Raw genomic sequence first — 15761 nt, 5'->3', positions numbered from 1 at the left:
ATGGGGGGGGGGGCTGCATTGTTTTATGTAAGAGCAAAATTTAAGTGGCTTGCATAATCTGATGTTTATGCGAAGCACTGCAGCAGCGTTACCACATCATGTTTTCTTATCAAATATTTTTCTTCACCTTTATTTAATGTACCAAGTTTTGTTTCCTTTATGCTTTTAGCAACAACGGCCCTGGAACTTGTATCTCCTCTCCAACAGGACTGTAATTCATTCATTGCTCTGTAAACCGTATTGTACAGGCTTTAACTGCAGCTGCGGCAGAAGGTAAAGTGTTTGCTCTGATAACAGACTTCGTAAATGTGCAGGGTCTCTGGAAGGGTTGCGTTGTCTACCATGTCTAAAGATTAACACTTCTGCATGCAAAATATTATCAACTTATCATGCTTCAATTCTAATTGTGTGCAAAGAGCATAGATGTAATATATGATTATTAGTGATAGAACTGTGTGTATGAATCATGAAATCATCTTTACCATATCATGTTTACTGTGATATCTCTCATCGTATAAGAGCATTGTGGGCTATGTTGTGAATCAATGAGCAGGACGGGAAATTTATGTTTAATATTTCATTGATTAGCCGAAACTAGACATATTTTCTTTTCTCTCTTTTTCGTTTTTATTCTCTCTCATGTTTGTGATTTACATTTTTTACGTTGAGGTGAGGTTTTAATATAAGCCCTAGACCGGTTTCTTACCTCACCATCCACCTCCTCAATTTTGTCATTATGGCCAAAAACATGTTTTGTGAGGTCACTGTGGCCTCGACCTTTGAACTTTGACCACCAAAATCTACTCAGTTCCTCCTTGAGTCCAAGTGAACGTTTGTGCCAAATTTGAAGAAGTTCCGTCTTGGCGTTACTGAGATGTCGTGTCCACGAGAATGGGAAGTGTGATATCTAAAATTACAAATACAATGTATGTTGTGGTTGTAGTTAGACAACAGAAGCCATACTTACTATATTTACCACTGCAGAGCCAACCTGTCACTGCAATGGTCAGGTGAAGATGCTTCCCGGAGCTGAGCGGCAAGAATTCGAATTCCTCTATCGCCCCGACACACTTATTCATCTTATAGCCTGGAGCGACAATGTGTGAAAATTAAAGAAAGGTAAAAGTGGGGTCAAAGATGATGAATTCATCATGTCAATCATATGTCTTACCGGTCAATCCAGCTCCTGCTGCTCCAAATAAGGAGGCCATGATTGCAATACCGGTGGCTGAGCCCAGAGCAGCAGCGCCACCGGCCCCCAGCACGGCACCGGCCCCTGCTGCCACCAAAGGGGCCGCGAGCCCACCTGTCACACCTGGCAAAGGTGCGAAGATGATAATCAGTACAGAAAAAAAAAAAGGCTAGTCTTAACACTCTATGGTGATTTAATTATCAGTTGATTAGCTTATGAATTGGAGCCTATACTTTCATATAAGATACGAGATGTTTTAAATGTCAATTTTTAGTAGCAATAATCACCAATCACAGTTCCTCCGCCCACAGTGGCTAGTCCAATGAGGAGGTAACGCCGTAACTTTCGCCCTCTTTCTCTCCTCTGCCGCCGAGAAGACTCCTCTCTAATGGGAACAGAGTCAGACGGATCATCGATATTAAGTGAAATACTCATCGGCTTTAAAAATAAACGAACCCAGTGCATTTAAGGAGACATCTTGAACCATAAGCTCCTTGTTTATGCGGTGCCATGCACAGTGCTTGTGCTGTTTAAAGTCAGTCTGACACACACACACAAGATTCAACAAAAAAAAACACACAGCAGTATCATTTAACATTTACATCAACTGAGGTTCAACAGCTCTTTCAGACTAAATGTAAGATAAAATGCGAACATAGCTACTGATTCACATTACCCATTATCCATCCTTCCATCCCACCATCCAACCACAACTTACTCGCTCTCCTCTCCTGCTTCCCTCAGTCTCTCTCCCAACGTTTCCTCAAACTCCTCCAGCTGCTGTGGGGAGACTCGCAGCAGACAGCTGACATGACGGATGAGAACCCTCGACCTGGCGTCGTACTGGCCTGACGGTTATGTGGATGACAGACCATGAAAGTTATAAAAATTACAGGCTTGTATGAATTTACACCAGTTTTCAGTGTCATTAAGATTCTTACCATCCTTGACAGAAAAAGAGACCAGGTCCTGAAATACAAAACAAGAGCTGGTTGTAACAGGTTTGTAGAGATCCAGCCACAAGATGACCCTGATAAAATTCAATTATTTTTATTAAACGCAAAGCAAAAAGCTGAACTGATCTGTTAGCATGACCATGAAATAAAATCACATTTGACCGTTAATAGATTTAAATATGATTCAATAAAATTCTATGTAGATATAAAAGTTCCACATAAATTCCTGCAGGAAACAGCTCTTTTTACTATTAATCTATTTCTTTTTTGCATAATTTACAAACAACCAATTCACTCTAAACTTTCTACTTCTACTCTTCATCCACTACAGTTTAATGTCATCACATCCTCTGTTAGAGTGACAAACACCTGAATGATGGGGGTGGCCCCAGCAGCCAGCAGAGGTTCAGCCTGCAGGATGGAGAGGAAGGTGTCTGAGCCCTCGAAGCCCAGGCCCGACAGGAAAGCCCCCATAACCGGCATCACCGACTCATCCAGGTCCAGCCAACGGACCAAGCCCTGCAGGTACTGCTCCCTGAAAACACTGAGAGACAAGTAACAGGTCAAGTCAAGTCACAGTTTAAGCACTATTTTTCACAGTTTTGTTGTTAATCCAAATGGTGGACAAAGGAAAGTACAAGCAGCTTTCATTTGTGAATTCTTAGAGGTTCTAACTGGCTACTGCTGCTCACTTTTTTCAAAATTCAAAATCAAGCTTCTGAAAATATCTGGCTGTCATTGAATTTTATGATTCCATTTTATTTTATATGTACATATATGTCAATATGTAAATAATGTACGAAACCTATGTTTAACATGTGTACACACAAAATTTTACTATGGGCGTTTCATATATGTTCTAAACCTATATTTTCATATTTCCAGAGGATGTTTATATGTGCTAGTAACTGACCTTAACCCTTATAAGTGACATATATGGCAACATCACTCTTGATATAGGGACATATATGTCATATATTACATTTCTGTATGGGAGAAGAAGGTGAATGGTGGTTTTATGGCTGACCATAAAACTGAAGCGTGTACTCTTCAACACAATGAACACATTGATATTACTAAGAAGGACATTATAGCTCTGTTACCTGTTGTCAGGTCCAGTAAACAACTGGCCCAGAGAGACACCACACAGTGCAGCATAAGCAAACCGGCCCTGTTCACTCAGCTGTCTGCCGATAACTTTCTCCTGGCTTTGGTCACATGGGGTTTCTTGTGTGGTCTCTGCCCCCCCTGGATCTGAGGTGATCAACGGACAAAGTGTAATGATTAACTTTGAGGCAGCAGTTTGATTCAGCCACATCATACACAAACATGACACATTAGCACACGTCCAAGACACATTAATCATGAGCAGGAACCTCAAAGATGTTATATTTACACTTGGACGTACACACATACAATGTGTATAATGTTTTTATTCCAAATGTAGTTTGGTGGATCAGCCACATGCCGAATTTATCAGGAGATCGTAAAGATTGATAAGGGTCTCATGTCACGCTCCTCAGGGTCTGTTAATGTGACCTATGAGAAACGCAGCATTAAACTGTCCGATCTTTTTCAATGCAGTTTGGTTTGAGGTTTCGTTTTAGCCTCGTAAAGAGAATAGCTACATGAACTAGGTTACATAGAGTTTTTAACTTTGTGCCTTTAATCTCGTCTCTGATGAACTGACCTGAATTCAACATACAGAGACTGTTAAAATATGACCCACATCGGGGTTTTTATTAAACATCATTTACAGCCTTTACTTCAAATAAAGTCCGTGTAACTTAAACCAGTGAACGCAACACTTAACGTTAGCTGCTAAAAACAGCTGGCTGTTAGTCACCCTGCGGCTTCTGGCTGTTAACTAGCTAACGGTTCAGAGTTAACGTTCATCACGTCATGAATTTAAACACATTTGTTTTCAACTACATGAACTATATTGGAGGGGTTATTAAACAAATCCTATGTGGTACCTGGGGCAAAATTGTCGTCCGTACTGCACTGTTTTTCCTCCATGGCCATAGATATCACAACTCTGTAGAGTGCACTTTTGTTGCCTTCACGTCCTCCTCCTGGGCGCTGACATCTGACGTTTACACATTAGTGCGACAGTCACACATTTAAACGCTTTTAATGTCCGACTTAATTGGAAATACAGTGAATTATATAATTGTCTTACTTTTATATATAGTTGTTAACAGTAGTTTAGCTTATAAAATACACATTTCTACGCTACTATAAAAGCTTTTTTAAATAGTGTGCGTGGCTGTTCAAATGATAGTTTTGACATTTATGAGTGACCATGAAGGCATCATCTGTAAGAAACTTTTGACTGACGTAACTTCCACGTACGCTGTGGACAGATCAGGGGTCTATTCACGATTAAAAACGTTTTCGAAAGTTTTGTTGTTGTTGTTGTTGTTGTTGTTGTTGTTGTTGTTGTTGTTGTTGTTGTTTTTGTTTTTGTTGTTGTTGTTGTTTGAGAAACTGATATTAAATGAATGCATTACAAATATTATATAATAATTATATATAATATAACGGAGGGATAACGGAGGGATAAACCAAAGACAGCTGGTTTTACTAACACTGCTTCATACAGAGAGGAAGAATACCAGTAAAAAGTCCTTGGTGACACAAGATCCAAAACTCAGAGCTAGTACAACTACTGGCCAGTAGGTGTGAGTGTAGCATCAGTTCTTTTTCTCTTAGTAATTGTAGCAAGTATTAATGTAGTTCACATTTACCTGAATTATTACTGTCTATGTAGATTATTCTGACATAAAGCAATATATACTGTATATATATATATATATTTTTTTTTTAAATTATTTGCTTTCTATTCGCTTCTCTCCTTGGATCTCAGAGTTGATTCAAGGTCAATCTATGGCTGACTGTCTGCAGTATCTGAGTACATCAGACTGAGGGCAGTTGACTGCCGACCACTCAAGTAAATAGCTTCATTCAAGGACACAGTCACACTGGTGTCATTTGATCAGATGTTGCCAGTGGCTGAGAATGCGTCAGAAAATGCCAGTGTTCATTGGCGTGTGGTTAATAAATGGATTTCATTAGTCTCAGTCACAAGCATAAAAAAAATAGAGCCTTATAAAAACACCAAGACCAATGCATTTGGAATGACTGGTTGGGATTCAGTGGTGAACTTGTTTATATGCAGAGATATAAGCCTCTGAATAATAATAATAATAATAATAATAATAATGATAATTTGACTACAGCACTTTTCAATTGTTGTTGTTTCAATTCAAGTGCTTCACATGAGTCAAATACAAAACATCCAAACAAATCAAAGTGACCTTAAAGTTAAGTAATCAAAAGAATTTGAAAATCAATCCTAAAATAAACAGGAAGCCAGTGTAGAGAAGCTAACAATGAGTGAGGAGCCAAGCTGCAGCGTTCTGAACTAACGGTAGGCGGTGTATTGATTTCTGACTGAGACAGGTATAAAGGGAGTTAGAGTAGTCAAAGAAAAGCATGGATGAGTTTCTCCAGGTCTGTGGCTGAAATAAAAAACGTAACCTTGGCTTTATCTCTAAAAATGATAAAAACGTGACTGCACAACTTTCTCACCTTGGGTTCAAAATACAAAACCTGATCCAAGATGTGTCATGCAGTGCCATCCATAACCTACTATATAATATAGTATAGTACAGTATCGCATAGTAGTATGGTATAGTATGGTATGTTATGGTATGGCATGGTATAGTATAGTATAGTATAGTATAGTATAGTATAGTATAGTATAGCATAGTATAGTATATAGTGTAGTATGGTGCAGTCCAGTATAGTATAGCATAGTATTGTATAGTATAGTACAGCATAGTAGTATGGTATGGTACAGTATGGCATAGTATAGCATGGTATGGAGTGGTATAGTATAGTATAATATAATATAATATAATAAAGTACAGTATATAGTATAGTATAGTATAGTACAGTACAGTATATAGTATAGTATAGAATTGTATAGTATAATAATAATAATAATATAGAACATTATTGAATAGTGAAATATAGAACAATATATAGCATGGTATATTATAGTGTAGTATAATATGTGTACTAGTATAGCATACCAAAGTACAGTATAATATAGTATAGTACAGTATAGTATTGTATGGTAAAATAGTAAAATGAAACATAGTAAAACTAAAATGAATATATCATCAGTGATGATATCTGATCAGACGACAGTACGATTATCTAACAGTACAGTGAAGCATGTCATAGTCTGATTCAGTGCATGTGAAGAGCCATTATGCTTCCAGCAGTATGTGGCTGTCACACTTTATTTTTTATCCAAACTTTTTTATTTCTTTATTCAGTACACACCATCATTATATATATATATATATATATATATATATATATATATATGTATATATATGTGTAGATCATATAACACTGATCTCTGTTCAGTTGATCTCTGACTCTCTCTTGGGTATTTTCAGACTGTCTGGCAGCTCGTCACCCACTCCCTTCCCATCTGCTTCATCAGCTCCTGTTTACTGAATATACTTGGCACCGCTCTCACCTCTCTTTTTTGTTTTCCTGCCCGAATGCTGTGCAATGACAAAAGAACAAGGCGAGCACCGGAAACGTGTGCGAGGGTGGATTGAACTTCCACCAGGTTTTCATATGGAGGAACTGTTATTACAGTGTGGGCTCTTTGTCAAAATAAAATCCTTGGCCTTGTCACATAGGAATCCCCAAAACTGCATCTGCTCCATTTGTCTGTCTCTGAAAAGCATCCTGTTTATACTGACCTCTGAGCAGTCTCTAGTGTATCATAAGCAAGACTTTACCTGTAGCAAAGCCACAGTTTAATTACAAATAATATGCCGTATATCTTCGTTATCTTTTTGTATCTTTTTTTCATAATATAAAAGCTGATTTATACATTTATGATTTATCAAACACAACCAACTAATGATGGTATATAGATTAGAGACACTGTGAAAGAAGAGAAGTGCAGAGCAGGAACCTTGACAGATTTGACCTTTCAGCTTGCCTTGACTTGTAATCAGGGAAAAATAAAACCCCCCAGTTTTGAAAACCTTGAGTGTTGACAAGCAGTGACAGAAGAGATAATACGAGGTGAACTCTCACTGTACCTTGGCATAAAATTCAGACTGTATTTGTACACCTGTGCCGTGCTCAATGTCTTCAGCAAACAGTGCTTACGTTTCTGCCGTTACTGGTGAGTTTAGAATTCAAAGCTATGGTGGCGTTACTAAACACCGAGTGGGCGCCAACACTGTGAGAACAATCCTACACACCAAGCTTGTGTTTAGAGCTGCAACGATTCATCAATTATCAAAAATAATGGCAACTACACTGTTGCTCATGAAGTTGGAATAAAATATCTTTTACCTCTTTCCATGAAATGATTGTGACTGTGATTTATTCTTGACAGATAAAGTGTATATCTTCTCAAAACTTTAGTAGTCAATCTCTTCCAAACATCACAATGAAAATGAAACCACAATTAAACTGAAAACAATATTATTCCAACTTTATGGGCAACAGTGTATTTTGATAATCATGAATTGTTTCAGTCAATTTCATGCAAAATTAATCATTAGTTGCAGCCCTGCTTGCGTTTATCCTGAACATGTCCATATTTGCAAATGCATGATCTCTTGCCATTTAAAAATAGTGTGTAAACATGCTCATACAGTGGCAAGAAACAGTAAGTGAAGCCTTTTGAGTTATCTTCATTTAGATATAAATTTGTCCTAAAATACGGTTGAATCTTCATCCAAGTTACAACTATGAACAAACACAATCTATTTTAACTAACGACACACAAATCATTGTATTCTTCTTGTCCACATTGAATACATCATTCAAACATTCACAGCGTGGATTGGAAAAAGTATATGATAACTGATAACTGGAGTCAACAATGAAACCAGACTGGAGGAGTTGGTTAGAGACTTATAACAAACACTCAAACATTTTGAGTTTAATATTCACAAGAAACGTCTGCTGATGTGAAACATGCCTCGCAAAAGACATCTAAGAAGACTTACGATCAGTGGCTGATTTGCATAAAGCTTGAAGGGTTACAGAGTCAGTCTAATCACAGTTTAGGTTTTCATCAGCCCACAGTCAGACAAAATGTCTATAAATGGAGACAGTTAGTCTGAATGTGGCAACTCTCCACAGAGGTGGGCGTCCAGCGAAGACGACTCCGGAAATCTCAACACAGAATGAGCAATGATGAAACAAAGGAGCTCAGAGAAATAGATAAAAGATTAAAAGGAATCAGTGGAGCTGGTTCACATCGCTGCTCATGAGTCTGCCACACACAAAAATGATGGTTGCATGGAGCACGGTGTCCTGCCATGGTCACCGCAGAGGAAGCTGCTGCTCTCCAAAAAAAACATTAGGTCTGAAGTTTGTCAGAGAGCAGCTTGACTCTCCACAACACTGCAGGGAAAATGTTTTATCGACCGATGAGACTAAGGTTGAACATGCAGCATTATGTATAGTGTAAAAAGATAAAAAGAGCTCTGTATACAACATGAAAGCATCATGCCAAAGGCGGAGTACGGTGGAGGGAGCTTCATGATTTGGGGCTTTGCTGCCTCTGGACAGATTCAAATCTTCGAGGGGAAAATAAATTCCCAAGTTTGTCAAGGTGTCTTACAGGATAATGTCAGGGTGGCTGTACACCTGCTGAAGCTCATGGACAATGACCATCAATATCAAACTAAATCTACTGCAGAATGAAATCCACCTGTTGCAGTGGTCCAACCAGATCCAAGACCATAAACCAACAGTAATGCTGTGGAATGACCTGAAAAGAGCCGCTCATACCAGACGTCTTTTACACCGTGAATCAATTAAGTTCAAGTTAGAAATGTCAATTCCAAAGACGCCTTAAAAATAGAGTTAACCGAACTTTGATTAAATATTTAGTTCAACTTCGTTTTATGAGTTAAATATAGAACTAACCAAGTTTACGGGCTGAATTCAATACTAACCTTCATTGTTTCAAAATAAACAACCATGATTCACTTTGCGTGTATTAAAAACACAGAGTTTTAACTCTAAAGCGGTGCATGCTGGGAAGTCTGTTAATATGCTTTGTGTTGTGTTTTTAAAAACTGTCACCAGTTTGTCATTTCAGGTCAAAAGACCTCAAGTTACAACAACTCATGTTTATAAGTTGTAATGTCAGAAGATTTAAATTAGGTTACCAAACCATGGTTACCATGGTTACCAAACAGTTTTAATAGGAGCTGCAAGTTAGGAGGTTCCTGATATATGTAAGAAACAGGTCAATCCAAAGGGTTCACTTATTTTTTTTGCCACTTTATTTGCAACTTAATAAGAAACTGGTGCTGAATGTCATTAAGTTTTCTGATATTGATTCGTATACCAAAGTATTGATAGATGGTCACACCTCACATCCTCTGGGAAACATGAATGTCTGCACAGAATTTAATGGACATTCAGCTAATAACTTCTGACAAACCAACAAAGTGACATTTCCATCTCGCCACCAGTGTGGCTAATGAAAGGAAAACTGGGGTAGCAGATTGTTTAACAAGTGGTGAATCTTTGACAATTTTAGGTTTACATTACTGCCTCAAAGCAAATACTGTTTTCCAGCACAGAAGCGTCAGAATATTTTCCAACAAAGAAGACAAACTCTTTAACCTAACCTGCAGCCTCCACGTCTCACCCATCACCCATCGATCTCCCCCTGGGCTAAAACTCCTCTTCCCTCTTGTACTTGAGCTATGTCATACAACCTGCCACGGTGTGTGTGTGTGTGTGTGTGTGTGTGTGTGTATGTGTGTATCTTTGGTGTGTGTATATGTGTGTGTGCTCAGTCTTACAATGGATTACTCATTGAAAAACAGACATGCAGACACGCAGAGCTCGAGCCAGACAAGTTCAAACACAAACCCCCCTCCCCATCTCCCCTATACCGTATCACTAACAGACAATGTCAGGCTTCTTCTCCTCCTTTCTGTCACCTTGACACTCGACAGGAGGGGAACTGAGTGAAACCAAGACGGAGTGGACTGTGTGACCTGTGGGGCGTTTCGGAGGGTGTGTTGTGTGTGCAGGAAGTGGGAGACAGATAATAGTGAAGGCTGAAAACTCAGAGCGTGTGCAGAACGTGTCTGGAAGTGAAAGGCACAGACTTAAGTGGGGAGGCAGCGGATGTGAATGACAGGTGATCGTGTTAACAGACAGGATGGGCCGGACAACGAGGTTGTCATCCTTCTGTCATTACAGGGCCGGTGGGTTGTTCATCACACCTGGTGAGGTGTTGAGGAGTAAAAGTTTGCAACTGCAGAGTTTCACCTTCTCTGTTACTCCACGCCTGATGTGTCCGTGGGCAGATTGCAGCTTTGGAACAAGCCTTTGTATACGTTTCTTTTTTATTTGTGCACTCTTTGAAGCAAGCAGATACAAGAGTGGGGGTGTTTTTTTGCCTCGGTGATAGCTTTGATTGGTTGCCAGGTCCTCTGCAACTCAACTTGCCCTGACAGATTCCACTGCAGAGGCACTTGTAATTACAACACATCCCTGCTTCTTTAAAACTTCAGACATACCACAAAAGTGACTTCAGCTACCTTTTGTGTGCGTCCACGTCGACCTGTGTGTGTGTGTGTGTGTGCATTTATACCCTATATGCATGCATGCATGTGCACCTCTGTCACTGTACATGTGAGGGCTTGTGTGTGAGTGTGTGTGTGTGTTTGTATAGTATACAGGAGTGTTACTAAGGGTGGGAGGCAGCTGTGACTGCTGAGGAGGGAGTGTGCAGGGTGAAGAGCAATAAGAGGGCGAGGAATCACAAAGGGAGGAGAGAATGGAGAATCCAGCTGCTCTCCGCAGTGGCCAAAACACTGTGGAGAACCAGCTGAAAGGATGATGGTGAAAAAAAAGGGAAAGGACGCTGATAGGCCTGCGATATTAAAAACAGGTTCTGACTGAGGAAAGAATGAAAGGAAAAGAAAGCATGAGTAGAAATCAGAGCAGCAAAACACAGGGCAGGAAACAGAGGAGCATTTATTCAGGTCCTTGTGATGTGAATACAGACACAAACACACTTGAGCACAGCGCTGAACTGGGGTTGTGTGTGTGAGAAACAGCCAGCCAACTGTAGCCTACCATCCTCCTTCCCACGGGCTGCATGAGTGTGGAGAACTCTGACTTCGATGAGTCACCGCCACTGACCTTTCTCATGTGGTTTCTAAATAAGTGGGACTTTAGTATTTCTCGGTTTATAGCGAGCGTTATTGGAGGTTCATGGAGCAGTTTGTACTTTCGGATATGGAAATCCTTTGCTTCATACGGTACAAGAGAGCACTTGGGGGCACACTGAGACTGTGAATTGGCATTTCTTTTTTATTTGGCTGAACTATACTCAACAAAGCAGAATTCTTAGTTCTCAGTTACTCCATTGAGAAGTTTTGGAAACAGCCACCAGAGCCTTTCCAAAGAACTTAGGGGTAAAGTCTCTGACATGCCGCTGGAGTCAGGGCCTTGTGTGCTATTTGAAAAGTACGTAACATGCTCTTTCAGTGAGCTTCTTCATTCATCATGCGTCTCCTTAACTCAGGTGGTAGATGTAATCAAATCTCTGAACCTGCTGTAGCAGTCAACCATCTTTTTTTTTTTCTTCTTTTTTTTTTTTTTTTAAAGTTTGTCCAACTTGCTCTGATCAGTTTGCATGAGCCAAAAAAAGATGAGTGCAGTTATCCTCCATCTCCAAATGTCGCCCTCCTGCCAATCCTCGGCACAATAAGACCATTGTCTGAGCGGCGCTCTCCAGAGGAGCTGAGCCAGCTATAGAGAGAACCTCCATCGACGCAGCTTGGCAGAACCAGCCTGTGACATTTTACTGTGGAAACTTGCAGTGGGAGTTGGCCTCACCAATGTGGAGACTCGCTGGCTGTCGATTATTGCAAAACAGATGTTCCATACAGGAGGATGCTTCTAGCTGTACCCAGTTTCACTCACAAGACAGTACACAGACACGGGTGCTTCTGTCCAAACTTAAATATACACTCGGATTTATGCTTAAAAAATGTGGTCCTGCCCTGAACTGGATGGTTGCTTGTGTTTAATGTAACTTGTCATATTTGTTTAGGAAAAGCAAAGATGGAGTATTCCCCTGAATGTAGTTATGGCCTCGGGTTCTTGGAACTCGGCGAGATATCAACACCTTCACGTAACGGCAGCATCCTCTCAAACAAACATGTTTAATCCAAATTTCTTTCCCCTCAACAAAACAAACTGTTCCAAAGCTTAAACGCTAAGGAAATACCCCTCATAGACACTGTTTAAAAGTCAAGATGCACTAAGGAGATACACAGGATGCTGATCAGTGGAGGCAGGAAAGTACCACTGACGCAGGGCCCGGAGGGATCCGTGCTGCTCAGGAAGGCAGTGGGCACTTGGCTCATTTCTGGTCTTCCCCACATCCCGGTGATGGGAAGTCCCTCTGACCTCCCCGTCATTATTTTTAGTTTGATGGTTTTTATTTATGTGCCGTGTCCAAATCTTCAACGTGGGAGGCAAAGAGCCTTTTTGGCTCGGCCTGTGAGACACTTCCAGATGTAAATTCTGCTAAATATTTTGTCTGAGTTTTTTGCTCTTTTCCGGCATCCTTCAGATTTATCTCACTTTTCCATCGTCTTCATACCTGCATCAGCCTCGTTCCTCTTCCTAATCTCTCTCAGCTTGATCAGTGTTTCATCTAGCCTCCCTTTATTATGCAGTTTGTTTTGCTAAGAGAGAGAGAGACAAAGAGAGACAGAGAGAGAGAGACAGAGAGAGAGAGAGGGAGAGGGGCAACATTTCTGCTTTTCTTCATTAAATCTGCACAAAAACCATGGTTTGCTAGAAACCAGACCTTGAATACCAGAGTCTGGAAGAGAGGAGGAAAACACTGGCAAATATAGATCTGTGGAATCCACTCCACCACTGACAGTGGCATTCCAATACGTAGCCAAAAACTCTGCAGCAAAAAACTTTAATGGGTAATTACAACTAGGCTGCTATTATGGGCCAAAGTTACAAGAGACTGTATAAGAGGCAGTAACTCAGGCTGCTTAAAGAGTGTTTTCAGGCTTTCAGGCCCCCACCCAAAGGATGTGCTGTTTTTTCCCCCCCTTTTATTTCCATGTTATCACACCCTCAATGCTGCGAGCCACAAAATGCCATAAAGTCTTCCATTGCCTCGATGACATCTTACTGTTTTCGCCTCTCCCCTCCCGCTCCTCCCAGTCCCTCTGCTGCTGCCTTGCCCAGAGCTCAAAGGTCAAGTGTTACTGTGTTGTCATTGTTGTTGCGCTTTTCTCTTTTTTTTTTCTCCCTCCAAAAAGAACTCGTAGCTGTCATCCCACCAGGATTATGATGGTATGTGAAAATGAGCAGAAACAGATCACCGCTCAGGTTGCATAATCTGACATGGTGATTGAGACAGTGGATGCAGCGTGCTGTGTCGGGTTGGAAACAGCTGTGGATTTCAGCGCAATGTAAAATGCTAACATGAGCTTCGGTTTGTGTGCTTGACACACACACACACACATACACACACACTAACTTGCATGTAATCTGTCATTTCACAATTTATGCAACGCTTGACATGTTGAAATACAGAAAGAAATGTGTGCACATGCTATTTCAACAATATGTCGTCATAGCACGTTCTGTGCATATGCATGTTCAGCTATTTACTGCTCTCCCACACTCTCACACACACTCTCACACACACACTCTCTCTCTCTCTCACACACACACACACACACACACACACACACACACACACACACACACACACACACACACACCAGTACCAAGTTGCTCCAGGTGGGGAGCAACTTGGTACTGGTGAGCTGTATGTATCCGACTGATTTACAGCTCTCCGACTAGACGGTAAAAAAAAGCACAGGAAGAGAACTCCCACCTGTAATAAAATCCACACAGCGCTGTGCCACCGACAGTGGGCTGTGGGGGCCGCAAATGTTCATGTGAGAACTTTTTTTCAGCCCTGAAGGCGAAATAAAACAAAAACCACAGGGAAATCAATGTCGCATGTCTGTTGTGCAGTAGCAACGGGGTGTAAATGGATCATGATGCGGCTCTTGGCCTCACAGATGTTTGGAGTTCAATTTTAGCAACAGTGCATAAAATAAAACTTACAGTAACCGGACACAGACTTAGATTGTCACGGCTGCCAAAGCCATTCTTGTAAACACATATAAAATGAACAAAGAAAAGAGATAACACAGCCATAAGTACAATTAAGTGCTTGTACTTGGCTCCTCTGTCAGACACATTACAAATAGTTTTCTATCTGGGAGATTACAACGAAATACAGATCAGACAGAGATCAGAGATCATAAGTCCTCCCAATCAGTAAATGTTTATTTACTAGGTGTGTATTGGGATTGGTGTGTTTACTGTCAGTGCGTCAGCTGGAACAATACAAGGATTTGGACATGATGCATCACAGAGGAATCCAGACCTTTGTTTGGTCCCACTTGAATTCCTACATCCTCTTCCATCCATTTATTCCCTCCTACCCCCTTTGCTCCTTCGTTGTTTCTGCGTCACACACACACACACACACACACACACACACACACACACACACAAACAAACGCACACGCAGAGTATCAATACTCTCCATGCAGCCCTGTGCTAAACTGTCCCATCACTTTGCTTTCTACTTATAAATCTCGCTTTATTTTTGCTGAGCGGTTGACCTCAGAGGACAGCCGGCATGCAAAGCTGTTGACCTGTTTTCCGCACTGAGACTATGTGCTGTATAATTTCAAAGATGCACTCCCAGTGGTTTAAATACTGCAAGTATTTGTGGTCTCTCTTGGTGAACCAGAGGTTGCTTCAGTTCTTGGATAACTGAGATTCTTATTAGAGAAAGAAAAATAGAAAATAAGCCAAGGGTAAAGGTAAAGAATCTCTAAGATATCAAAAAGGCACAAGCTGATTTTCTTTTTTACATAAATTACAGCAAAAAAACCATGTCATATTTGTAAGTTATGCTTGTTTCCTCTGTAAAACCCATTTACTATAGATCCCCCACCAGCTGATTCTTCCCCATGGTGTATATGACTCATTTCAAAGACTCAGCCAAAAAAATGTAAAGTGAGTTTTTCATGGGTTTCCATTTATATCTCTGGTAATTAGGTAACCTGAAGGCTTAAATCTAATTCCGGCTCAGATTGAAAGGGTTGACGCCTGGATGGTGGACACAGCCCCATTTACTATTCTGAGTTACTGGGGAGACTGAAGGGAGGAGTGAGGTACACAAGACAGTGAGATGTGTAAGGTCAAGTAAAGCACAAGTAGACAGAGGGGAAGTTAAAGCAACGTTACCTTCAAAATAAAGACTTCTGTTTGTGAGTCACAGCACCAGTGGCTTTGTCTGTCTGTTGTCTGTTTTAAAAACAGTTCTGCCACCTATGAGCTACAATAATAAGCAGACATTTTCAGCAATGTGATACTGCTAAGTGTTTGTGATTAAGTGTATATGTCAGAGGTAGCCTATATATAGGATACGCTACATTTAGCTGCTGCAAAGTCCCTGC

At 40.5% G+C, this 15761-nt stretch overlaps 1 protein-coding gene across 1 annotated transcript in view; it reads right to left on the bottom strand.

Moving 5' to 3' along the window:
• tmco4 (transmembrane and coiled-coil domains 4) overlaps positions 1 to 4188 on the bottom strand; it is a 10143-nt gene extending 5955 nt beyond the window's left edge. Inside the window, exons 1-8 of the mRNA XM_023401297.2 lie at positions 4125 to 4188; positions 3252 to 3402; positions 2518 to 2692; positions 2134 to 2161; positions 1911 to 2040; positions 1480 to 1577; positions 1172 to 1315; positions 968 to 1087 (exon numbers count right to left, since the gene is read on the bottom strand). Of these exons, the coding sequence (XP_023257065.1) occupies positions 968 to 1087; positions 1172 to 1315; positions 1480 to 1577; positions 1911 to 2040; positions 2134 to 2161; positions 2518 to 2692; positions 3252 to 3402; positions 4125 to 4173 (895 nt within the window). The 5' untranslated portion in view covers positions 4174 to 4188. The remainder of the gene's footprint in view (positions 1 to 967; positions 1088 to 1171; positions 1316 to 1479; positions 1578 to 1910; positions 2041 to 2133; positions 2162 to 2517; positions 2693 to 3251; positions 3403 to 4124) is intronic.
• Positions 4189 to 15761: the final 11573 nt, after the last annotated feature.

The sequence above is a fragment of the Seriola lalandi genome, unplaced genomic scaffold (assembly GCF_002814215.2).
Source record: "Seriola lalandi dorsalis isolate HSWRI2012SDOR001 ecotype SW California unplaced genomic scaffold, Sedor1 jcf7180002053574, whole genome shotgun sequence".
Lineage (NCBI taxonomy): Eukaryota > Metazoa > Chordata > Actinopteri > Carangiformes > Carangidae > Seriola > Seriola lalandi.
Note: the sequence above shows the minus strand (reverse complement) of the source record. Positions and strands in the feature narration are given on the sequence as shown.